This window comes from Narcine bancroftii, chromosome 1 (assembly GCF_036971445.1).
Source record: "Narcine bancroftii isolate sNarBan1 chromosome 1, sNarBan1.hap1, whole genome shotgun sequence".
Taxonomy (NCBI): domain Eukaryota; kingdom Metazoa; phylum Chordata; class Chondrichthyes; order Torpediniformes; family Narcinidae; genus Narcine; species Narcine bancroftii.
In genome coordinates, this window is record NC_091469.1 from 234966919 (window position 1) to 234994803 (window position 27885).

General features: G+C 40.2%; 1 protein-coding gene across 1 annotated transcript in view; it reads right to left on the reverse strand.

Annotated features, from left to right (window-relative positions):
• Positions 1–27885, reverse strand: part of lmnb1 (lamin B1) — a 96857-nt gene that overhangs the window by 57200 nt on the left and 11772 nt on the right. The window contains exon 2 of the mRNA XM_069892997.1: positions 1928–2084. Within this exon, the coding sequence (XP_069749098.1) occupies positions 1928–2084 (157 nt within the window). The remainder of the gene's footprint in view (positions 1–1927; positions 2085–27885) is intronic.

The following is a 27885-nucleotide window of genomic DNA, read 5'->3' on the forward strand; positions in this document are numbered from 1 at the left end:
TTTACAGTCTCCAATATTACTTTGAAACAGTGGGAAAGGAAGGGAATAAAAAATTTATCTGATTGTTTTTCTGAGGGATGTTTTTGTTCTTTTGATGAATTACAAAGGAAATTCGGTATTAGTGGAAACTCTGTATTTGTGTATTATCAATTAAGATCTTTTGTAAAACAGATATGTGGTCGACATATGATCTTACTGCCTGATTCTCATTTTGAGGAATATGTACTTTCAATACCACAAAAGGGATATATCTGATTTGTATTGTATTTTACAAGAAATTGATAGTAAAAAAAGATTGGGATAAGGATAAGTTGAAATGGGAAAAAGATTTAGGTTTTATAATAGCTGAAGAAGCTTGGATGGAAATTTGTCAGAATAGTATTAGGAAATTGGTTAATGCTAGATTAGCGATGATTAATTACAATTTTATACATCAATTATATTTAACACCAGAGAAACTAAAAAAGTTTGGTCTTAGTAAGTCGGATTGCTGTTTTCATTGTGACCAGATGGCTAATACATTTTTGCATACTGTTTGGTTTTGTGATCGATTGCAACAGTTTTGGAAGGGTATTCAATCTATATTTAATAGTTTATATATTTGTCTTGTATTAGATCCTGGTATATTTTTATTAGGGAATATGCAATCATTAATTGATTTGGGCCTACAAGATTATCAGATTTCTTTTATCTTTTTAGCTTTAGCTGTGGCCAAGAAATGTATAGCTCTTACTTGGAAAGACAGAAATATATTAACTTTAGATAGGTGGTATTTGGAGATGAAATCCTGTTTGACGATGGAAAGGATATCTTTTTCAATTCAGGATAGGAGGTCTTTTTATAGGTTGAAGTGAACTCCGTTTGCTAAATATATGCATTTAAGTTTGATTTAAATATGTTTTTAAGTTTGATATTTTGGTATTGATAACTTTTTTTTCTCTTTTTTTTGATGTTAGTATCTTTATTTGTTATGTTTTATCTTTTTTTGTGTAAGGGTTTTTTTTTATATAATTATTGTTCATTTTATTAACTCTTCACTCTCATTCTTTATTTTGGGGGGGTGGGGTTAGATTATCTTTAAGCTAGGTCATTAATGTTGTGTACTAATTTGGGGGGGGTTTAGTTTATTTAGTCTGCCGATGTAGTATTGTAATTTTTATTATCTTATGTTTAATCTTTTTACTGTAACTTTCAATTTTATTCATGTTATAAAATCTTAAATATTTAAGTTTAAAAAAAAACAAAAAAAAACAAAATTATCCCCTATCCAATACAAATGGGGGTGATCACTGATCAGTGAAGTATGGGTACAAAAATGAATTGAAATAACACTAGAGAAAAAGAGGTAGTTTAGGCCATGTGGACAAAACCCCAAGTTTTCTGCTAGTTTAAGAATCACATGGATTGAAGAGGTTTAACCGTGCGAATGATCAACATTGCATGCCACCAATCACGTGGAGTGCCTGACTGCCAGACCACGGAATTGAAGCATAATTTGAAGCATCCATTAAAGCACAATTTGAAGCATCCATTAAAGCATAATTTGAAGCATCCAAATTTGTGCAATCCAAACCTAATCCAGCCCATTTATTCAGCTAATTTAATTGCAAACATATTTAATAAAGGGTGTTTCAACTTTTGAATCCATTCTTTATCAAATAACGGACACAAAATAAATTGAAGGACTGCAGGAGGATCACAATTCAGCTTTCAAAAGTAAACAGAAGTTCACTGAACTTCATAATCTGTCATTTAGATCTAAAAGAGAGGAAAGGAATTGACAATGTAGATTTCAAAATTAAACCTCAGAAGAGTAGAACAACATGAAATGGGGAAGAAATACAAGTGCCCTCAATCCAAACAAAATTTTCACCATGTCTTGTGGTACAAAAACATTTCAACCCAATAATTTCAATTGCAAGATTACCTTTGAAAGACGTGCCTGCAAATCCTCAAACTCCTCCTCAATGGCCTCTTTTCCACCCAGTGCTGTTGCAAGGCTAGCTTCCTTGGCATGAAGTGCATTCTCAAGATCTTTAACACGAGTCTGGGCTGCACGTAAATCTGATTCTTTCTTGGCGAAACTGTTGCAAAAGCAAGGGGAAAATCACCCAGTCAATCAAAAGCAAGAACAAGCCCTTGTCTAAGTATGTCCTACAGCTTGTACAATGACTGAGATATCATCTCTATTTTCAGTTTAAAAAAAATACAACAATTTGAGCAATGTCACATCTAAAATGAAGTAAAAGATAGATTAAGCATCAATGGCAGAGGTGCAGTTTCCAGAATAAAATGTGGTTTCATTCTGTTCATGACACAGAATCAAAATGTCCCTTGGTTTTATGGGCACTTCTCCCCTTGTGTGCATTTAAAAAAAAAAATAAAGCAAACTTGAGTTCCCTCCAAAATAAAAGTTACTCCAATTCACATCCTTTACAATTCCTCATTTATCATCCAACTCCAATATAGTACTGTGGAAGCAATGGTCTGCCAGAGTACAGATTAATGAGATTGATCCATTTTAATTAATCTGCAAAAGAATGCAGGGAGGATTGTAAATACCAACTTTAAAAAAAAAACATATAACACACTCATTATATGTGTATTCTATCAACTAGGTGGCCCCTGTGCACTATATGTGTGTGTGTGCTGTACAAGATTTTTACATGTTGAAAGAACACGCACAATTAACAGTGGGCGTGGAAAAGTTGAACTGGCAATTTATAGCAGGCATGGGAATATAATAGCAGCATTGAAAGAACACGCACAATGGCAGCCATGGGCAAGGCACACTGGTAATTTATAGCAAGTGTAATAGCGGCAATGAATGGGCACAATTTATAGGGGCATGGGAAATTTTGGACAATGCCATGGTATTCCTATAAACAGGACCTACTGGCTAAGGCAGTGCACCTTATTAATAGGCCATTTCAAGCCAGGCCTCTGCCTAGAGGCCGGCTACAAGCGTGGAGGGAAAACATAAAATTTAACTTTCATAGAGCAGCCCTAAAAGGTTGCTCCTTCATCAGATTCACCTTGAGCAGGGCCTCGTAACGCCCTCTGGATCCGATGGAGGGGGGGGGATGACTGGTGCCATAGCACCACCCTTCATAAATATGAAGCAGAGCAATGGCTGTCTTCCCTACCCATAATCCCCCACGGAGCTGGAACCACTGTTTACAACAATTCCTGTTGCAGGGAGGATTATGGGTAGGGAAGATGGCCATTGCTCTGCCGCATTTTGAGCCACAGAGTGGCCCCGAAGGTTGATGTGGCCCAGTGAGGCTGTCACAGCCCGCACCTGCTGCCCAGATGGCTCTCGCCCACAGCTCGTGCCCTGAGGGGGTCACTGAGAGAGAGGGGTGAGTGGGGAGATGTATCACGAGATGACAACATCATCATTCCCCCCCGCCTCCCAACCAGCCTCTTGCAGAGGCTGTACATTCATGTGGGGCAGCGGAGTGCTGCGCTCCATCAATTATCCTTTACAGAGAAGGATGCATTCAGGGCCTCGTAGCAAGCCGTGACGCATTCAAAAAGGCAAGTTTCCCGACATATGGGTGGAGAACCTCCATCTTTACAGTCAGGCTATTTCCTTGCTTGAAAGGACCTAATGTAAATTCCCTAGAACCCTAGAACCATCCCTGAGGGAGGAGATTAACAAATGCCTCTAAATTGTGTCAACATTAGAATCCTCCTCATCTTTGAAGCCTGTCATAGGTCTATTTAATTGATTCCCCCTGAAAGCTTGTTAATGTGTTGCAGGAGGACATCATCTACATAATGGACAATTAACACCTCTGGGGGAAGTTGATTGGGTGTTTAATTGCTCGAGATTAACTATGGCAGGTCCTGGTTTGCGCTTTGTCTCATGTCCTATTTAAATGCAAATTGTCTTTGCCTGTCGGAAATTGGATACTACACCCATGTTATATGAATTTATTTAAGCCAATTTATGATTTTGTGCAAGTTATATATGTGAAAATACGGTACCTGGAGTGAAGTGTGGGGCCTCATGATGTGTGATAGGCAAATCTCAGTCTCTTTGATAGCCTGGAATTCCTCAGATTAGGTGACTCACAAGGACAAACCTCCATGAAATGTATGAATGAAAAGGTGTGAGATGAATTATTCAGGCTCTGATCTCTGTAGTTCCATGCATCGCTTGAATATCAATTGAAAGAAATGCAAAAATGCATAAAGATGTTGGCCAGAGGCAGAGGAGTCACGTGATGGAGTAGTGGCCGGACGGTGAACTCCAGCACTCTCCAGAAAAGTCGGAAAAACAAGAGAAAATACAAAGGCACAGAAATAAAAGTTAAAGAAAAGTAAGTATAAAGGTGGAAAGAAGATGGCGACAAAAAAAGAAAAATCAAAATCAACGGTAAGAAGAGAGGAAGAGAAGACAACGAAGGAAGAAAGAGAAGGCCTTACCTGTCCGAAGAGGCCCGATGTGGAGAGAGAAGCCCGCTTCCTCAGGTCGGTAGAAATAGGACTACAAAAATGGCTCGCAGAGCCGAGTAAAAGTGCGCCACCGCGCAGGAAAAAAAACACACCGACGGGAGGGGGGACCAGCTGGGGAGTCGATCTCCACAGCCGGCAACGACAGCTGCAGAACACCTGCAGCAAGAAGAGACCACAGAAAACAATGAAAACAAGAAAGAAGAGAAGAAAAGGGCAACAAAGAAACAACAGATGGCCAACCCAGAGGAAGAAGAAGAGGAAGAATACAGTGAAATAGATGAAGACAAAGGCAAGGTAAATTATATACTTTCTCTTGTTAGAGGATACATGGAGTCATTTAAAGAATGGCAAACACAGGAATTCAATGATATAAGAAGAATAAACAACACAGAAGAGAAAGTGAATAAAATAGATATGACCTTAACAGAAATGGGAAAGAAAATGGACAAGATGGAAGAGCGGGCAGTAGCAGCAGAAATGGAGGTAGAAGACTTAAAAAAGAAATTGGAGGAATCTAATAAAAAAACTAAAGAGACACAAGAACTACTAGCTCAAAAAATAGATATAATGGAAAATTATAACAGAAGAAATAACATAAAGATAGTGGGCCTTAAGGAAGATGAAGAAGGCAAGAATATGAGGGAGTTTATAAAAGAGTGGATCCCTAAGACCCTAGGATGTCCAGAACTACAGCAAGAAATGGAAATAGAAAGGGCACATAGAGCATTGGCCTCTAAACCACAACCACAACAAAAACCAAGATCTATTATAGTAAAATTCCTAAGATATACTACAAGAGAAAAGGTACTGGAGAAGACAATGGAAAAAGTAAGAGAGGGCAACAAACCGCTGGAGTATAAAGGGCAAAAAATCTTCATTTATCCAGATATAAGTTTTGAACTCCTAAAGAAGAGAAAAGAGTTCAATACAGCAAAGGCAATTTTATGGAAGAAAGGGTATAAATTTATACTAAAGCATCCAGCGGTATTGAAAATATTTATTCCAGGACAACAAAACAGACTATTCTCGGATCCAGAAGAAGCACGAAAATTTGCAGAACAATTACAAAAATAGACTGAGGGATGAAGACGGGTAATGAGAGTTAAAATGATCACGATTGATATGTATGTGGGTAAAGACAAAAATAGACTGAGGGATGAAGACCGGTAATGAGAGTAAAAATGATCACGATTGATATGTATGCGGGTAAAGAGGTATAAGAGTGAATAGAGACAATGTGCATACATGAATGTATCTGTAATTAGAGGAAAATATAGATAGTAGAGACAAGAATTAATAAGGGAAGGTAATGAAATAGAGAGAATAAGGAGGGAATTAAAAGAGTGACCTTTGTGACATATGAAAAGTGAAATCTTTTCTGGGGGGGGCTGGGTGGGGGGAAATAGCGGTCACTGCAAAATCAGTTGACGCTTGCGAGTGGATTCGCAAATCCAAATGGAGAGGGGAGATGTGGTTGTCCGACAAGGGATAAAGGACAACTCAGGAGGGGAAGGGGAGATTGGGGATAAAGAAGATAGAAATAGGAGAATAAGGAAAATGTTGGATGTTGTAGGAATGTTGTCTTATAAAGAGTTGAAAATAAGAAAACAGAAATGGAAAAGGAGGAAAGGTAATGATGGAAAAACGGAAAGAGAAGATAAACAAAATATAAAAGGACTACGCTGAACTATATGACTTTAAATATTAATGGAATACATAACCAAATTAAAAGGAAGAAACTACTAAATTTACTGAAAAAGGAAAAAATTGATATAGCATTTGTCCAAGAAACACACTTAACTGAATTGGAGCACAAGAAATTAAAGAGAGATTGGGTAGGACATGTAACAGCAGCATCGTATAATTCAAAAGCAAGAGGAGTGGCTATATTAATTAGCAAAAATGTGCCATTTAAAATAGAAGAGGAAATAATAGATCCAGCAGGGAGATATGTTATGATAAAATGTCAGATATATTCGGAGTTTTGGAATCTACTTAATATATATTCACCTAACGAAGAAGATCAAAAGTTTATGCAAGATATCTTTTTGAAGGTAGCTAATACGCAAGGGAACATACTAATAGGAGGGGATTTCAATCTGAATTTGGATCCAAATATGGATAAAACGGGGAAAAAAATTAACAGGAAGAACAAAGTAACCAAATTTATAATTAAATCAATGCAAGAAATGAAACTTTTGGATATATGGAGGAAACAAAACCCAAAAGAAAAGGAATACTCATACTACTCGGCTAGACATAAAACATACTCAAGAATAGACCTATTTTTGTTATCAGCTAGTATGCAGGATAGAGTAAGAAAAACAGAATATAAAGCGAGAATGCTATCGGACCATTCACCCTTAATACTGACAGTAAAGCTAGAGGACATCCCTCCAAGAATGTATAGATGGAGATTAAACCCCATGCTACTTAAAAGACCGGATTTTAGAGAATTTATTGAAAAACAATTAAAAATGTATTTTGAAGTAAATACGGAATCAGTGGAAGATAAGTTTATACTATGGGACGCAATGAAAGCATTCATTAGAGGGCAAATAATAAGTTATGTAACCAAGATGAAGAAGGACTATGATCAGGAAACAGAGCAGTTGGAAAGGGAAATAGTAAACATAGAAAAAAAATTAGCAATGAAGGAAGATACAACTAAAAGAAGAGAATTGGCAGATAAAAAAATAAAATATGAAACATTACAAACATATAAGGTAGAGAAGAATATAATGAAGACAAAACAGAAATATTATGAACTAGGTGAAAAAACACACAAAATCCTAGCATGGCAGCTTAAGACAGAACAAGCTAAGAAAATGGTATTGGCATCAAGGAAAAAAGACAAACAAATTACATATAATCCAAAAGAAATTAAGGAAAACTTTAGAGAATTCTATGAACAATTATACTGAACTGAAAACGAAGGGAAAGAAGGGAAAATAGATAAATTTTTGACTAAAATTGAACTACCAAAACTACAAATAGAGGAACAAAATAAATTAACAGAACCATTTGGAACAATAGAAATACAAGAGATAATAAAAAAATTACCAAATAATAAGACACCAGGAGAGGATGGATTTCCAATAGAATTCTACAAAACATTTAAAGACTTATTAATTCCGCCCCTCCTGGATGTAATCAACCAGATTGATGAAACACAAAGCTTACCAGATTCATGTAAAACAGCAATAATTACAGTAATACTAAAACAAGGGAAAGATCCACTCTCACCAGCATCATATAGACCAATATCTTTGCTAAACACAGATTATAAGATAATAGCTAAACTATTAGCAAACAGATTAGCAGAACAGGTACCGAAAATGGTAAATTTAGACCAAACTGGATTTATCAAAAAAAGACGCACAACAGACAATATTTGTAAATTTATTAACTTAATTCATGCAGTAGAAGGAAATAAAGCACCTGCAGTAGCAGTTGCTTTAGACGTAGAGAAGGCCTTCGACAGAGTAGAATGGAATTAATTGTTCAAAGTATTGCAAAAATTCAGTTTACCGGAGAAGTATATTAATTGGATTAAAGCATTATATAAGGGACCGTTAGCGAAAGTGACAGTAAATGGACATGTATCAAAGCAATTTAACTTAAGCAGGTCAACGCGGCAGGGATGCCCACTATCACCTTTATTGTTTGCGCTAGCCTTAGAACCACTAGCAGAATTGATAAGAATAGATAATAATATAAAAGGAATAAAAATAAAAGACAGGGAATATAAAATCAGTCTATTTGCGGATGATGTTATAGTGTACTTAACAGAACCAGAACTATCAATAAAAGAATTATATAAGAAATTGAAGGAATATGGAGAAGTGTCGGGTTACAAGATAAACGTAAATAAAAGTGAAGCAATGCCTATGAATAATGCGGATTTCTCAAAATTTAAGAAGGAATCTCCATTCAGATGGCAAATGCAGGCAATAAGATACCTAGGTGTACAAATAAACAAAAATCTAGGCCAATTATATAAACTCAATTACAATCCACTAATGAAAAAATTACAGGACGATTTAGAGCATTGGAAAGATCTACCACTAACACTGATAGGAAGGATAAACTGTATTAAAATGAACATTTTTCCAAGGATACTATACTTATTTCAGGCATTGCCAATACAACTGACAGAAAAATTCTTCAAAGAGTTAAAGAAAATAATAAGGAAATTTTTATGGAGAGGGGGGAAACCGAGGATAGCACTAGATAAATTAACAGAATGGTATAAACAAGGAGGCTTACAATTGCCAAACTTTAAAAATTATTATAGAGCCGCACAATTAAGATACCTATCAGATTTTTATCAAACAAGGGAAAAACCAGACTGGACGAGATTAGAATTAGATAAAATAGGGGAAAAGATACCTGAACACATATTATATAAATGGGACGAAAAATTGGTACAACATAGAACTTCTCCAGTATTACATCATCTCCTCAATATTTGGAAGAAGATTCATGTAGAAAGAAATAAAACAAATTATCAATTACCAAAACTAATATTGACGCAAAATAAGCTACTCCCTTTTACAATAGATAACCTTTCCTTTAGAGAATGGGAAAAAAAAGGGATTAAAAGAATAGAAAATTGTTTTTCAGGAAGTAGATTCTTATCCTTTGAACAAATGAGAGATAAGTACAATATAACTGGAGATACAGCGCTGGCATATTACCAACTGAGATCCTACTTGAAAGATAAATTAGGAAGCAATTTGAGTTTACCAGAGGGAAGTAACCTTGAATATGTGATTACAGATACAATGTTAATCAAAAGATTTATAACAAATATGTATATTAAACTGCAAGAAAAGGAGAATGAGGAAACAAATGGTAAAACTAAACAAAAATGGGAACAAGATTTAAATATAAAGATAAAAAAGGAAACATGGGAGAAATTATGTTCTGGAACGATGAGAAATACAATAAATACGAGGCTACGTATGATACAATATAATTGGTTACACAGACTATACATTACACCGCAAAAGTTAAATAAATGGGACCCAACAGTATCTGATAGATGTTTTCGATGTAAAAAAGAAATGGGAACAACAATTCATGCAATCTGGACATGTGAGAGAGTAGAAAAATTTTGGGATGATCTCAATCAGATATTAAATAAAATAACAGAAAACAATATACCAAAGAATCCAGAGATCTTTCTCCTAAGTAACATAAAAAACAAAGAATTTGGAATTGATTTGGAGGATGCACAAAAAAGATTTGTTAAGATAGCCCTAGCCGTAGCAAAAAAATGTATTATGTCAACCTGGAAATTGGAAGATAATTTGAAAATACAACAATGGTATATTGAAATGAATAAATGTATTCCATTAGAAAAAATAACATATAGTTTAAGAAATAATATTGAAATATTCGAACAAGTATGGGAGCCTTACATTAAATACAATAGCGAAAACCTACCAGGAACAAACATTACCTAAGTTGATGGAAGGAGAAGAAAAGAATGGACTCAGTAGAATTTCTGGTGTATTTTTGTTGAATGACAACATTGTCTGACTGGCTTAATGCAACCTAGATTGTATACCTAAAATGGATGAGAGGGGGGGGTGGGGGTGTGGCTTGGGAGGAGGGGGGGGGGGAGAAAAAGTCACTGTACATGTGCGAAAAAGTGTATATCATGGCTAATGTGATTTATGGTGTGAAAAATAAAAAAATTTTAAAAAAATGTTGGCCAGAGGCAGAAAAAAAGATACGAACAGAAACCAGCTTTATAATATTTTATTTTTTCAAAAAATATATACAACATAATGTATATTTGCAAAGTTACTAAACTTTTTCTCAAACACAACAAAAACAACAGTCCCTCCATCCCTCCCATACAAACAAATCCGTTCACCGTCAGAGCTTGCCTATACAGGTACATGATCCTTTATCCAGAACCCTTGGGGGACAGTGTGTTTTGAATTTCAGATTTTTCTGGATTTCAGAAAGCCCACCTGAATTGTGCTACCGTATCTAACCCCACTCCCTTCCAGTCCCTCAGCCATCTTCCCCAAGCGCCGGTCCCTCGATCGCCTCCCCCAAGCACCGACTGCCTGACTGCCTCCCCCAAGCGCCAACCGCCTCCTTCCCCACTTACTGGATTTTGGAGCTTTCTGGATTTTAGAAGCCTGGATAAAGGATCATTTATCTCTATTTTAAGTTTCCCAACTGTTCCCTATATACTAAGTTTTTGTACATATGATAGTTACTTTTATACCTTTTTATTCCTTTTTGTTACTGTATCTGGTCCAGGTCTGGCTGCCAGACCTTTATAGAAGTGTCATATTTATTCATTATGTGATTTTTCCTGCAGGTATAGAGTTGTTCATTTCCGCAGTCCATTGTGCTACAAGCAGATTTCCAAGCGATCACAATACATTTTTGCTACTGCCAGTGCTATTTTTATAAATGAGATTTGATATGTAGTCAATTTGTCGCTTATTTCCATGAAATTACCCAATAGATACAGCTCCAGGTCACCCAGGAAGGCCACTCGTTATCCTGGTTAATTTTTCTGCTATTTGAATAGAAACCTGCTTGACCACTGACTGGAGATCAAGACAGAGAAATTGTAAAGAACTAGACACAAGCAAAAGATTGACCATTTAGCAAACTCACTTCAAGCAGGAGCAGCTGTACGATGGCAGCGCACCCTGTGTTAACTGAGCTTTCACGTTTTGTGAATCTAATAAAGTGGTACTCTTAATAATGCTGTGTCCCCAAAAATTGCTCCAAGGTTGAAAGGTATGACATGTCAACAGGACACTTTTTTTATTCTTTCAGCAAGATGAAAGTTATTCAAAGGTCAGAAAAATCTTGGAAAATTTAACTTAAATTGACATAATTATTCACCTTGTGGTCGTTCACACTGCACGCCTTAAATTCCTGTGTGTGTTAGGCCTGGCCTGAGTCATCAACTGGGCGAATTAATGGTGAGTTTTGCGGAGTGATTTAGACTGCAGGCTTAGGGGTCCTGCAGGATAAATTGTGGGGCTGGAATTAACTAAAAATTCCTGAACTTTCCTTTTTAGACTGCCCATGTAATGGCAAATTTTCTTGATTGCGCTGTTACATGCCTGCAGTCTAAAAACCATAATTGATAACATTACCAATTTAATCTAATTATACTGGCAATGTCAGTTACCTTCTTGTTAATAAATCATGCCAACCAAACATCAACTGGACTGAAACAGCAGAGCAAAACAGAGCTGCCAACCCTCAGTTTCAATCATATTTATAACAAACTCACAACAAACATTCCAAACACTGCACATCTGTGGAGTTTTCAAGCTTTCCCTGGGGTGGGGGTTCCCTTGGGAACCCAGATTTCCTTCCACATTCTGAAGTCTTTCTGCCATCAAACAACTGTAAAATGTTCCAAGTGCATGTGGGTGGCAGGAGAATTGGAGGAATTGTAAACTTTGAGAAAATAGTTGTCTCTCAGACAAATCGAGGAATGGGACTGATTGGTATACTCCAAAAACCAATTCAGAATTGACAGTCCAATGGCCAGTGTATAGGAAAAGTATTCATATTCTGAAGCAGAAAGTCTAACCAGAAATTCCTTCACAATTAGTTATGTTAAAAATATATCAGAAATTACATATGCAATTTTTCTATCATTTGAAATGGGACAAAATAAATTTATCAACCATTTATTGAATAGAGGCAAACTAGGTAACATCTTTACAGAGCCAGTGATTGGGACCGGATCCCGCGCTGTGTATAAGGAGTTTGTACGTTCTCCCCGTGTCTGCATGGGTTTTCTCTGGGGGGGCTCCATACTGGGGGTGTAGGTTAATGGGATGAAGGTTAATGGGGTGCAAGTTGGGCGGCACGGACTCGTGGGCCAAAATGGCCTGTTACCGTGCTATATTTCTAAATTAGATTTAAAAGGAAAGGACAACATTTGACAGAACAATCCAACCAAATATTCCCAGGATGTTAATATTTCGAAGTGTACAGGCAAAATGAAAAAGCATCTCAATGTGGGACACTTTCGATAGTGACTATCTAGACCATTAAGAGAAATTCAGCCAGCCATTCGCGCAAGGATTGAGGATGATGTTCCAATCCACATCATGACACCAACACCACATCACCTCAAGAAAACAATTGGTGATCAATTCAAATTTCCTTCCCCCCCCCCACCCCTGCCAACCTCCACATTCCAGGTCTGTTACAAGATTCAACCTTGCTAGTGAGAGGAAGATGGGATTGGAGAGTCTGCAATTACTTTGTCTATAATCATGCACTGGTTCATTATTAAGCAGCCAAACTTTCCCTCATTAAAGTACAAGTCACAATTTTAACTATGAAATGGCTAAGTAAAATTTCCACCCAAATGTTCATTTACTTCAAAATTATGTATTGTCTTTATTTTTAGATCCATGCATCGCAAACATTTTCCTAATACAGGTACACAATCCTTTATCCAGAACCTTGGGTGGGGGGGTGCTGGGCAAGGGTAACAGTGTGTTCTGAATTTCAGAAAGCCAGATCTAAGCCCACCTGAACTGTGCTGTTGTATCCACCCCCACCCCATTCCAGTAACGCTGTTAGTCTTCCTCCACCCTCCCCCTCACCTGCCCAACTCGCGCTGCCATCTCTCTCCCTACTTCCAGATTTTAGATGTCCGGATAAAGGATTGTGTACCTGGCAACCAGGTAAAGGCAACCAGAAATGATAAAAAATCAATTTATTGCTGGTAAATAAAAATTTCTTTTAAAAAAAAATCAATTTGTTGTCATAGTAACAAAACAGTGACATATTACATGAAATTTATTTTTCCTGCTGCAAGGCAGATAGATTCGTCACTGGCAGGAATTGATTGCCAAGGGGCCTCTTACAGTCAGAGAGAGTCCCCCCAGTCTGTAGATTTGCCACAGCCAGAGGCCAATCCAAACAAGTGGCGACCTGAGCTCCAGATCCGAACCTCCAACACGGTCAGGGATCCTTCAGCGCCCTCAGCACCCCATGCATTCTGGCTCCAATATCTGGTACCCCCTCCAGCCAGGTCTAGCAGTCCGCAGCCTGGCACGAGTCTCCCAACAGCAATCTCCAATGAGTTCCTCATCTCGAGTCGCCAGCAGCCTGCCGCATGCACCGGTCCTTCAGCCACAGAGCCCCATCACTGGCCCGCCGCCGCGGTCACCACCCCCAAGGGTTGTCTCCTCAACTTCTTTTCTGACAGAGCATGGTCTTCCCATCCTCTGGTACCTTGCTCCAGTCCACCGCTTCTCCAGAACCTGCAGCTGATTAATAGGTACCACCCACTTGGACTCAGAACAACCGCCACCGGCTCCCTCAACAGGTCATTCAAACCCACACGGTCGACTAGGCACCCATACCTTGGGAAAGCACTGCATCTCCACTCCCTCCCCTTCTGCCTGCAGGGCCGCCTCAGCAGCAGCTCTGCCTCCATCTTTATCATCAATATTCCGCAGAAATAAAAGATCATTGTCAAGCAAATAGAGTCAGATTCCAATCACTTAAATCAAGGCAAGAGAGCAAAAACAGGTTAGGATTCTAAAATGGAAAGAGGGTGGAGGGGGGGGGGGGGGGTGAGCAATTAAAAGATAACTCATCCAGCACACAATAACCTAGTGAAGTTTCAAAACGAAGTTTAAATTATATACTTTTTTTTTAAAAAAAGAGAATTATTGCAGTCAATCAGAACAGAAGTTCTTGGTGAAATTAGTCATTTTAATCAATCAAGAATTTTAATATACAAAAGCATTTTAAAAAGTATCACAGACAAGATGTGCAGAATGGTACTAATTCTACTAGAGGGTAATTGGTTGCAAAATATAATGTATTAAAAAGTGCAATGAAGTGGTCCAGAAGTAAAATTGTAATAATGTAACATTTTGGTAATTCAACAGTCAAAAAATTACAGTAAAATTCTATTAATCCAGGACCCAGGTTTTTGGTGTTACTAGACAAAGATTTCCTAGATGATTAGATGTTATTAATATTCCATACATTTATAGAGTTCACTATTTAAATATTGGTAAAGTAGTATAATGTAGCGGTAGCTAAAGGAGCGAAATCGGAAAGAACCACATGGAGGTGAGTTTCAGTTTCAACTGTTTATTTGAAAGCTCGCGCGTGCTGCTCTTTAAGGGCGAACTGGCGCCACACCACCAGCGACATCATGATGCAGCCGAAAGGGCGCGCACGATCACCGAGGCCACGAGGAATCCCCAAACCTGATGGCACAATCTTAACGCGGCTGCTCCGCTACTGTGGCGGTCACAAACAGAGCCGGTTTGCTTGCGTCACGATGTACGCCACCACACAACTCCCCCCACCGCCCCCAGAACCAGCTTTAGTGTCCTGTTGCTTTGGGCGGCCACCCCCATTTCTTTGGCTGCACGGTCACAACCTGTTGGTTGGGGTCTAGATGGGCCGCTTTCAGTCTGTCCACCGTGAACAACTCCTCTTTGCCCACAAAGTCAAGAGTGAAAGTCTTGCCAGAATAGCGTAGGACCTTTACGGGCCTTTGAAGGGTCGCACTGAACGAACACAAAGTCGGCTGTGGCTAAGTCTTTGAGGATGCACGCTGACCGATTGCCGTGGTGGGAGGGAGGGGATGGTGCAAATATGGCTAACTTGTCCCACAAGTCCTGTAACAGTGCCTTCTTTCCAGTGCTAGAGTCCGGAGTCGGGGAGAAGAACTCACCCGAGTAGGGACAGGGGTATGCCATAGACCAGTTCGCAGAGGATGTTACAAGTCCTCCTTGGGTGCTGTCCTGATGCCCAGCAAGACTCAGGGGAGCTTGACTGCCCAATTGGGGCAGTCAAGCCGAGCCATGAGGGCTGATTTTAAGTGATGGTGGAAGCGTCCCACAAGCCCGTTGGCCTGAGGGTGGTAGGTGGTGGTGTGATGCAGCTTGATCCCCAGCAGGGTTGAGAGTTGTGTCCAGAGCACGGATATGAATTGTGCACTTCTGTCGCTGGTCAAGTGTGCTGGTATTTCAAACCTCCCGATCCAAGTGGTTAGTAGGGCCCTAGCGCAGGAGTCAGTCGAGGTGTCAGGGCTGTCCGCCAGCTTGAGGTCCTTGAAGCAGAGGGTGGTGATGGCTGTGCGGAACACCTGCATCTCCACGTCCCCTTTTTGAGCCTGCGCCAACTGAGTGTAGTCCAGGCCAGGGGCTAAGGTCTGGATGGTGGGTCAGGAGAGTGCATTGGCCATGACATTGTCTTTGCCTGCGAGGTGCTGGATGCTCATGTTGAATTCTGAGATGTAGGACAGTGGCATTGTTCGCACGGCAACCAGGGGTCGTTGGCCACGGCGAGGGCCTGGGTAAGGGGGTTGTGGTCCGTGAAGAAAGTAAATGGCCTTCCCTCCAGAAAGTACCAGAAGTGCCTGATAGCCAAGAGCTCCCTGTCGAACGTGCGCCAGTAAGGGGGGGGGAGGGGAAAGAATGGGTGGGTGAAGAACGCCAGGGGTCTCCACTCACCTTGCACCGACTGCTCCAGGACTCCTCTAAAGGCTGTGGCTGACATGTCTATGGAGAGCGCGGTGTATATCAGACTATGGGTGGACTAGTAAGGTGGTGTTCGCTAGGGCGTCTTTGGTAGTGATGAAGGCTGCCTCGGCCTCCTCCATCCAAGCCAGTCTTGTTCTTGATGGCTATCATGGCGAACAACTGTTGCATGATGTGGGCTGTCCCTGAGATGAAATGGTTGTAAATGTTAGCCATCCCAGTGAATTTCTGGAGGCCTTTGAGGTTGTCGGGTCGGGCGAACTGGCGTATGGCTGCCACCTTCTCTGCTGATGGCGCTGCTCCACCTGCTATGATGGTGCGGCCTACGAACTGCACGGAGGTCTTGCAAAACTGGCATTTCGCCACATTGACAGTGAGCCCGAACTCAGCCAGGCAGGCAAACAGCTTGCAGAGGTGGGCCTTGTGCTTGTCGTGGTCTCTGTAGGCGATGAGGATGTCGTCTGGCATTTGTTCCAGGAAGGCCTGCTCAAACATTGAGGCACAGCCTGTGACCATGGTATTTCAGTTGATACGCGCTCCCTCTCGCGCTCCCTCTCGCGCTCCCTCTCGCGCTCCCTCTCGCGCTCCCTCTCGCGCTCCCTCTCGCGCTCCCTCTCGCGCTCCCTCTCGCGCTCCCTCTCGCGCTCCCTCTCGCGCTCCCTCTCGCGCTCCCTCTCGCGCTCCCTCTCGCGCTCCCTCTCGCGCTCCCTCTCGCGCTCCCTCTCGCGCTCCCTCTCGCGCTCCCTCTCGCGCTCCCTCTCGCGCTCCCTCTCGCGCTCCCTCTCGCGCTCCCTCTCGCGCTCCCTCTCGCGCTCCCTCTCGCGCTCCCTCTCGCGCTCCCTCTCGCGCTCCCTCTCGCGCTCCCTCTCGCGCTCCCTCTCGCGCTCCCTCTCGCGCTCCCTCTCGCGCTCCCTCTCGCGCTCCCTCTCGCGCTCCCTCTCGCGCTCCCTCTCGCGCTCCCTCTCGCGCTCCCTCTCGCGCTCCCTCTCTTACTAATAGTCGGGGCAGCTACATTATCTCCAAGGGTTGTTCACACAATTTTTTTTTTTAAAAAGAGAAACTGGAGAGGCTGAAATCAGGAGCAAAGAAGTAAACTGCTGAAAGAACTCAATGGGCCAAACAGCAAGTGTAGAGGCAAAAAGGACACTTCAATGCTTCAGGCAGAGACCCTGCATCAGAGCTGGAGAGGAAAGACGGAAGACTGACACTAATCAGAAATGCAGGGGGGGAGAAATGGGACAGGAGCTGCTGCTATTCCATTGGTCAACATTTTATAAGAAAACCAAGAAAAGTTGCCTTCCACATGTTTACTAAATCTTGAACTTGCTCACATTTGTTAACATAGAACATTACAGCACAGGACAGACCCTTTGCTCCACGATGTGGCAGTGACCCATACAAAACCTACTCCGCTACTTCAAACCTACTTCACTCCCATAATCCTTTACTTTTCTTGCATGCAAGTGCCTATACACCAGTTAAGTGTCTCCATTCTCCCAGCCTCCTACATCACCCCCAGCAATGCATTCCAGGCACCCACTTTTTTTTTCTTTGGCTTGGCTTCGCGGACGAAGATTTATGGAGGGGGTAAAAGTCCACGTCAGCTGCAGGCTCGTTTGTGGCTGACAAGTCCGATGCGGGACAGGCAGACATGGTTGCAGCGGCTGCAGGGGAAAAATGGTTGGTTGGGGTTGGGTGTAAAGACGTACCCCCGACATTTCCATTAAACTTTCCTCCCCCTCATCTTATACAGATGTCCTCTGGTGTTTTATACTCTCACCCCAAGAGAAAGGTGCTGCCTGTCCACCCTCCCCATCTCGTAGACCTCAATTAAGCCCCCTCTCATCCTACTTCACTCCACAGAGAAAAGCCCCAGCTCTGTTAACCTTGCCTCATAAGACATTTTCCAATCCCAGGAAAATCCTGGTAAATCTCCTCTGTACCCTCTCTATAGGTTCTACATTCTTCCTGAACACAATATTCCAAGGGTGGACTAACCAGTTTTATTGAGCTGCAACATCACTTCCATGACACTTGAACTCAATGTCCTGACTAATGAAGTCCAGCATTATACAAGCCTTCATAACCACCCTATCAATGGAGGTGACAACCTGCAATGTTTTGAACCCCAAGATCCCCCTGTTCTTCCACACTTAAGAATTCTGCCATTTACAATGTACCCTGCCTTTAGGTTTGACCTTCCAAAATGCATCACTTTACACTTATCCGGATTGAACTCCACCTGCCACCTTTCCTCTACCTACTGTTGTAACCTATGGCAACATCTACTCTATCCACAACACCTCCAACCTTCATGTCATCCGCCACTGTACGGAACAGACTTTGTTTAGAGAGTCACTAGGCGCTTTCAAGCTGCCTTGTAAAATGGGGTTAATCAGTTAGCTCCCCACTCACAAGACAGCTTGAAAAGTTCCAACCTGGTCAGCATCCTCCCAAATCAACCAGGTCCCTGCCCTTCCTCGGAGGCAGTCAGGAAACCCAGTCAAACTTACCGAGGTTTTGTTTACCGGCGGCTTGAAAACAAAAGTGGCCAACGTTATTATTCCAGTGACTTCAGCACATGCGTACGTCAATGGGCATCATGTTGGCACCAAGTTCAAACGTAGAGGAGGAACTCAGCAATGCAGGTCAGGAAAGGGGATATTATAACGTGATGTAATCATGGTTCCATCAGCGTTGTCTCCGCTCCATCCTCAACATTCATTGGAATGACTTCATCACCAACATCGAAGTACTCGAGCTGGCAGAGTCCGCAGGCATTAAATCCATGCTGCTGAAGACCCAACTGCGCTGGGTGGGTCACGTCTCCAGAATGGAGGACCATCGCCTTCCCAAGATCATGTTCTATGGCGAGCTCTCCACTGGCCACCGAGACAGAGGTGCACCAAAGAAGAGGTACAAGGACTGCTTAAAGAAATCTCTTGGTGCCTGCCACATTGACCCCCGCCAGTGGGCTGATCTCGCCTCCAACCGTGCATCTTGGCGCCTCACAATTCGGCGGGCAACAACCTCCTTTGAAGAAGACCACAGAGCCCACCTCACTGACAAAGGAGGAAAAACCGAACACCCAATCCCAACCCACCAATTTTCCCTTGCAACCGCTGCAACCGTGCCTGCCTGTCCAGCATCGGACTTGTCAGTCACCAACGAGCCTGCAGCAGATGTGGACATACCTCCCCCATAAATCTTCATCCGCAAAGTCAAGCCAAAGAATCATGGTTCCCAAGAAGAGCAAGGATAAAATCTTTTTCTTCATTTCATCTGGTGAGTGCGTAATGTGTCACTCAACGCAGGAGCAGGATCCCCTTAAATCGTCAGGTTGGCGATGTAATGGGGCAATTCTCTTGCAGGTTAAAAGGTGCTAGGGGCACCTTTGACTCATTAAACGCACCTGGGTCCCAAGAGGGCTACCCAGGTGCAGCAGATTAAAAGCGCCTATTGTGGAAGGGTAAAAATGCTGCAGCCAAGTAGTGTTTCAACTCCCTGGGTAGTGACAAGTCGAATAGGTTCAATATTAACTACAAAACTCACATAAACTTGCAACAGTCCCAAAAACTTCGGTTTTCTGGCTTTTCCAGTTCTGACACCTGTTTAAAACAGGTTTGAACGACAGGAGCCCCAAATGAATATGACAACCAAAATGCACCAAAGTTCCTTAAACCTGGAAAGCTACATCTTTCATCACATATAGGAAATACTATACTTATCAGATCAGGTCGCTTATCTCGAACGCAAGTTGATTTTCACCAGGGTTTATCAACCTTCCACTGCTTATTTCAAACAGGGACTTGGGGAGCTGTGTGATGTGGTCTGTAACAAGAGATGGCCCACCTCAACACGCTACAAATCATAGTTGGAGACTTCAATCAGGCCCGTTGTGAGAAAATCCTGCGCAAAGATTATCAGCATGCAACCTGCTGTATCAGAGGTCCCAGCATACTTGCTAACTGCTGTACCAAGACAAGCAAAGCCTATTATTGTTCTTTCCTGAGACCCATACTTAGCAAGCCAGAATCAGAAATTATTGTCATTAACAAGTCTCAAAATTCTAGGTTTTGCAGCGAATCATAGTGCAAACATACACATTATGAACCATCTTACAACAATAAAGTATTGCATAAAAATAACAGTGCACGATAAATAAGGCAGTGTCTGTGGTTCACTGATCATTCAGGAATCTGATGGGGGCGGGGAAGAAGCCGTCCGCTGAGTGCTCATCTTTTGGCTCCTGTATCTTTCTCCTAATGGTAGCAGAGTGAAGAGGGAATGGCCTGGGTGGTGGGGGTCTTTGAGGATAGAGGCTGCTTTTTTAAGACACTGCCTCATGTAGGAGTGAAGTCTGGAGATTTCCCTTGTCCTGAGATTTGGCGCCTCCAAACCAGACAATGATGCAACCAGCTAATATGCTGGTGACATATCAAATCTCCTCCTGGTGAGCCTTCTTCGTGATTGCATCACCATGGAGGCTCCAGGACAGATCCTCAGAGAGGTTGACTCCCAGGAATTTCAAGTTCTTGGCCCTCTTCACTACTGAGCCCTCGATGTTGACTGGGTCATGTTCCCCCCAACTTCACAACAACCAAAATCAAAAGTTGTTGTTGTCACAACAACTTGGCAAAACCAAGCAGCTAATGGCGGACTTCAGAAAGGGGAAATCTAGAGAACCCCTCATTGAGGGGTCAGCAGTGTAAAGGGCCAAGAACTACAAGTTCCTGGGTGTCAGTATCTCTGAACATGAGCTAAAGCCTCATGAAGAATGCAATCACGAAGAAGGCTTGCCAGCTGCAATACTTCATGAGGAATTGAGGAGATTTGGTAGGTCACCAAAAGGATCATGCAAATTTATGCAGGTGTACTGTGGAGAGCATTCTGATTGGCTGCATCACTCTCTGGTATGGAGGAGCCAATGCGCAGGACAAAACTAGTTGTGAACTCAGCCAGCATCATCATGGGTATCAGTTTTCACTCCATCGAGGACATCTTCAAGAGGCAGTGTCTTAAGAAAGCAGACCATCCTCAAGGACCCTCACCACCCAGGCCACACCCTCTTCACTGCTACCATCAGGGAGGAGGTACAGGATCCTGAAGACCAGAAAAAAGCCCGTTATTTCTCCCTCTGCCTCAATCAATGAACCGCACACTACCTCACTTTCACTTATTTTTAAATGCAATTTTTAAACAACATTTGCACTGTAATGCTGCCACGAAACAAATTTTGCGACAAGCTCATGACAATAAATTCAGATTCTGATCTGTGCCAACTAACTGATTAGAATATTCAGGAATACCTTCAACATCTCACTCTAACATGGCGTAGTCCCTACTGTTTCAAATAGGCATCAATCGTTCAAGTGCCCATGAAGAACGTGGTCACCCACCCAAAAGACTATTGACCAGAGGCACTCACATCAACAGTGATTGATGATGCATCTTGAGAGGATAGTGTTGAAGACTCTCAGCCCGTCTGATGGTGACGTAGATCTATTCTAATTTGCCTACCGCAGCAGCTGGTCTACAGTAGATGCCATCTCATTAACTCTCCACAAAACCATGGAATAACTAGACATTCTGCACAATCATCGCCTCAAAACTAATCAGCAAATCTGCAAGACCTTGGCCTCAATGTGTAGTTGGATACTGGACTTCCTCACTTCCAGACCTCAATCGATGTGGATTGGCAAGAACGTCTCCTCCACAATCTACATCTGCATCACAGCACCACAGGGTTGTGTACCTAGCACCCTGCTCTACTCACCTACACAACTAGCTGTGGGGCTCAGTAGGACCAAACCATATGCAAATTTGTTGATGATCATGGGCTGTATAAAAAGGGGTGATGAGTCGGCAACCAAGAGGGAGATTGAATGCTTGGCTAAATTATGTACCAACAACAATTTCATACTCAACATCATCAAGACAGAGGAGCTGATTGTTCACTTTAAGAAAGGACAACTAGAATTGTATTATCCAGTGATCATTGGGTGGGTATCAGACATGGAGAGGGTAAGCAAATTTAAATTCCTGGGAGTCACCACCTCGGAGGACCTTTCCTGGAACCATGATACTCATGCCACTGTGAAGAAGTATTCACTTATTCAGGAGTATATGGAGGTTCAGTATATAATCTGAAACCTTGGCAAACTTCTACAGACATGTAGTGGAATGTGTGCTGACCAGCTGCATCATGGTCACCAATACCTTGGAGTGAAAAATCCTGCAAAAGGACACAGCCCAGTACACAGGCAAAACTCTCCTCACCATTGAGAGCATGGACATGGAATGATACTGTCGAAGAGCAGCAGCAATTATCAAGGATCCATACCACCCAGGACATGCTCTGTTGCCGCTGTAGTCATCAGAAAGGAAGCACAGGTCCCAAAGGTTTCTTACCTTCAAGTTCAAAAATAGTTGTGACCCCCTCCACTAGTCTCCTGGACAACACTCAGAGACTCATTTAAGGATTTGTCATCGAACATTTGTACTTCAGTTTACATGTTTCTTTTGTTTTAAATTTCTACCTTTTGTAGACATTCCTTTCTTCAAGTAGTTTCCATTTCATGGTAATTAGAAATTCTGCCTGGCTCACATGAAAAGGAATCCCAGGAGTGTATGCGAGGTTATGTTGTACTCTGACTTTCCAACCAGGGAAAGGTTGAAGATGCTAACAAAAGAGATGGGGGAATGGGGAAGGTAGAAGAGAACTAAGATGTGATGGGTGAATGTCAGAAGCAATTTAATTGGCAACTGAATGGGATGATAAACTGAATTTAAAATACTAGCCCAATTGCCTCATATTGGAAGAAAAAGAGCAACATTTATTGGCCAAAATAGTCAGTGGAGGAAATAAAGATCATCTCAGGACACAGTGATACACTGATAAATGGTGTCCGGGTCTAGGGAAAGTTGCTGGAGAATCTCTTGATCCTCTCAGACCCACCAACAAGTTTGTAGCAAGTGCTTTATGAGATTCAATGAGAAGTGTCAGAAGTTAAAAAGTTTTGTTAGAGGGGCACAAAAACAAAAATCCAGTGTAAGCAAGTACCTCCAATGAGGAATTGGAGAGAAAAACATTCAATCCCAAAATTAGCTTTAGCCCACAAATCTTTATTGCATACAAATCTGATCTTCACTGGTTTGATATGATCCATGCCTTTTTATATCTGGGCTTGACCTTTATCTTACTGTTTACCCAATAGATTTATGGAAATAACTTCATTTAATAGACTGTAGTGATTCAACAAAGCAGGATGCTGAACTTAAAGGGGAATTAAGGAAAGGCAATTAATAAAAAGACTTCTACCCTGTTAATTCAAATTGTTCAAAATATCATTCTGGTAGTCATTTACCTACAAAAACGTGTTGGAGAAAATTATCAATAAACCAGTACAAAAACATGCCTGATTGTATTTAAATAACTACACCAAAAAGAACATCACTCATCATTCCATGATTTCTCATACAAAGCTTCTGTGAACTACACCATTGTTAGCAGCAGGGATAACAAAGCCCTCATATTTTTTTAAAATTAAAGATACAGCAGTTACACAACACTCAAAAACACTAACATGACCAATTAACCTACTAACACTGTATGTCTTTGGAATGTGGAAGGGAACCAGAGCACCCAGAGGAAACCAGTTCAGACACGGGGAGAAGGTGCAAACTTCTTGTCGTTAATGCTGGATTCGAACCCAGGTCATTGTAATAGCATTGTGGTAACTACTGCACACACCATGCCTCCCTATTTTATAGGCAGTGTGGAGAAAAAGCAGGGTAGGAAGAGGTTGCAGAGAAGCGTGGCTGTACAAACTGGCTCAATGAATAAACAAAATCAATTTTGATTTTCACGCACGATGAATAAACAAATTTGTTCCTATGCTTGGTCAAGATTGGATATCAATTATATCAGATCATATTTACATTCAAGTTGGACAGTGTTCTCATCAGATTTTTCTTCAGAGTATTTAATAGATTTGGAATACAAAATATATAATGTTAAGAATGTAATATAACTTAGGGCCTTTGCACAAATTGATACAAACTGACTCTCAAACAGAGAATGTAATTGTTTCTCCGCAACTACAATGTTGCTTCCATTCCAGTGCACATGGTGTAATTTTTAAAAATCAATGTTTTAAACTCAAAACACATGTTAAAATCAGAAACAGGATGTTGAATAATTGCGAAATAATATTTTCATGATTTTTTTTGAAAATCATATTTTTCTTTTTTGAAAACTTTATTTAAAAGAATTTAGACAACTTACAATCAAACATAACAAGCAAAGAAACAATTTATATTTACTTATTTTTATTTATATATCTTTATATTTAAAAAAAACCCTGGCCACCCTCCCACCCCTTCAGCCAGCCCCCTTAAGGGGAGCCAAATATAAAGATAATAGTGATTATAAAGATGCCAAATAAGACGACCACATTTTAACCAAAAAATGAATTATCATGTAAATTACATGTAATTTTTTCTATAATAATACAATTTCTCAACTCATTATGCCAGCGTGTTATATTAACCTCCACATTATCCTTCCAAGTACTAGCTACACATTTTCTTGCTACAGATAACACTAGACGAACAAATGCACTTTGAAATATATCCAACCCTAGTCCTTTCAAAGAAACCATATATCCCAACAAAAAGATTGATGGGTCTAACGGTAATTTAATCTTTAATAATTTTTCCAAAACCAATCTAAATCCTTCCCAAAATGGTTGTACTTTAAAACAAGACCAAACAGCATGTAAAAACGTTCCAGTACATAGTCCGCATCTAAAACAAGAATCCGAATTACAAAATCCATATTTTTTCAATTCCTCTGGAGTCAAATATAACTGATGTAAAAAATTATAATTAACCATTCCATAACGTACATTCGTCACTTTAGTTACTCTATCATAACACATAACCTCCCAATTATCTTCCAGAAAAATATAGGTTAAATCACATTCCCATTTAAGCCTAGATTTCTCCCATTCCAGTTTATCCATACTATCCTATAACAAATGGAACATATCTGAAATATAACCTTTCTTAGGTCCAGAAGAAATCAAAGACTTGAATTTCGTCAACATAGGTAAATTCATCTCTTTACCATAATTATCTTTTATCAAAGCTCTGAGTTGATAAAACACAGAGAATTTACAGATATATCAAATTTCTCTCTCAATTGAATAAAAGAAAGAAATTGGCTTTCTCAAAACAGTCCTGAATTATCTTTATGCCCTGAGAATTCCATCTCTTTAAATGATTATTAAACATTGAAAAAGGAATAAGCTGGTTATGATAAAACAGGGTTTGAATTGGCAATTTACTCTTTGATCCTAAACCCTATTTCTTTTAACCCACATCCTGAACAAATGTTTTAATACCAGCATATTACATTCCCGCAATAAATCCACATTCCAGTTAAATATAAACTGATGTATGTCAACTTCAGATATACAAGCCATTTCCACCTTTGCCCAACTCGGAGGTTGGTCCACATCCATCAATCTGCAAACAAATTTCAACTGAGCTGCATCATAATAATTTTGAAAGTGAGGTAACTGCAATCCACCTAAAGCATATTTCCATGCAAGTTTATGTAAAACTACTCGGGCTAATTTTCCTTTCCATAAAAACTCCCGCACTGCCCTATTCAGGTCCTGAAAAAAACCCTTTGAAAGTAAATTTGGTATAGACTGAAACAAATATTGAATTCGAGGAAAAGTATTCATTTTAACACAATTTACTCAACCAATTAATGTTAATGCCAAATCTTTCCATTTAATCAAATCCTTTTTAATAAAAGGACAATTCAATTTATATAAAGACTGGTAGTCTGCATTTACTACCACTCCCAAATATTTAATTCTATCTGACCACTTCAATTTTATAATACTTTTATATTCTGAATAATCTCCATCCCCAACTGGCAATATTTCACTCTTATCCTAATTTACTTTATATCCAGATAACACTCCAAATTGTAACAATCTTGTAAATATTTCAAAGACGGTTCTGTCAAATATACCAGCACATCATCCGCAAATAAATTAATATTATATTCATCCTCCACAATTTTCATTCCTTTAATCTTATCATTCTGTCTTATTGTCTGAGCTAATGGTTGAATAGCCAATGCAAATAAGGCTGGTGACAATGGACAACCTTGTTGAGTTGAACGCGTTAATTTAAATAAGGAAATTTGACAATTTGTCACCACCCTAGCAGTTGGGTTTGTATACAAGGCCTTAACCCAGCCTAAAAAATAAGGGCCAAAATTAAACTTCTCTAACACCTTAAACAAAAAATTCCACTCGAACCTATCAAAGGCTTTTTCTGCATCCAGCGTAACCACCATTGGACGGTTGGGTTACTGTCTAAATGCATTGACTAATGTTATCAATCTAAGAATATTATCAGACGCAATCTAAGAATATTATCAGACGCATTTCTATTTTTAATAAAACTGGTTTGATCTATATGTATCAACTGAGGTAAATATTTGGCAAGTCTATTCGCTAACACCTTCGCTATAATTTTATTATCTACATTTAATAAAGAACTAGGTCTATACAAAGATACTTTCATTGCATCCCTATCTTTCTTAGGAATCACAGTAATTATAGCACTTGAACAAGATTCCAGTAACAACTGCTCCTCTGTTACTTGCTGCAACAATCTCCAAATATAGAGGATAAATCTTCATAAAATACTATATAAAATTCAACAGATAATCCATCATCTCCTGGTGACTTTCCATTTGGCATCTCTTGTATAGCCTCTTTAATCTCAAAATCCGTAAATGGAGCTTCCAATTCTTTAACGTCATCCTCCCGTAAAACAGGCAAGCTTAATTTAGATAAATAGGATTCGATAGAACCAGCGTTCTGCTTTCCCTCAGAAGTATAAAATTTTTGATAAAATGAATAAAACTGATCATTAATTTCCTGAGGTTTATAGGTAACTATTGAATTCTTTTTCACAGCATTAATACTTATGATGTCTGTTCTGTTTTTAATTGTCATGCTAATACCTTATGAGCTCGCTCACCCAGTTCATAATAACGTTGCTTAGATCGATGAAGTAGACGCTCATACTGATAAGTTTGTAAAGTATTATAAAGTAGTTTAAACTTCATTAAAACAGCTTTTTTGTCTTCTGTAGCATCTTTCTGAAATTCCTTTTCCAATTCAGCAATTTGTTTCTCTAATATTAAGCTTTCCGCCACATATTGCTTTTTTAATTTTGTAGTATAACTAATAATTTGCCCTTATAAATATGCTTTCAAAGCATTCACAATACAAAATTACTACATACTGAATTGACATTCTCAGCCAAAAACAAAGTAATCTGCTCCTTAACAAAAGTAATAAAGTCTGGTTTCTTCGATAGCATTGTATTAAACCTCCATCTATAAGACAATTGTACTACTTCTGAACCTACACAGGAAAAAAATATCATAGAATGATCCATTATAACCCGACTTTTATACTCAACCTGTAACTCTACCTTGCAGATGTGCTGAAACAAAAAAAAATCTATTCTAGAAAAAGAATCATGTCTAAAGGAATAAAAAGAAAAGTCTTTCTCTGTAGGGTTTACTCTCCTCCAAACATCAACCAAATTCAAATCCTTCATCAAAGCTCCTATTTGTATCGCCACCTTTGATTTCCTCATACTTTTCGGAGATCTATCCAATAAAGGATCCAAAACACAATTAAAATCTCCCCCGACCAGAATATTATTATTGGCCTGATTAAGCAATAAAAAAGCCTCCGACATAAACTGTTCATTATCTACATTAGGTGCATAAATATTTAACAAAGTCCATGATTCAGCAAAAAAATTACAATTAACCATCAAAACCCTCCCA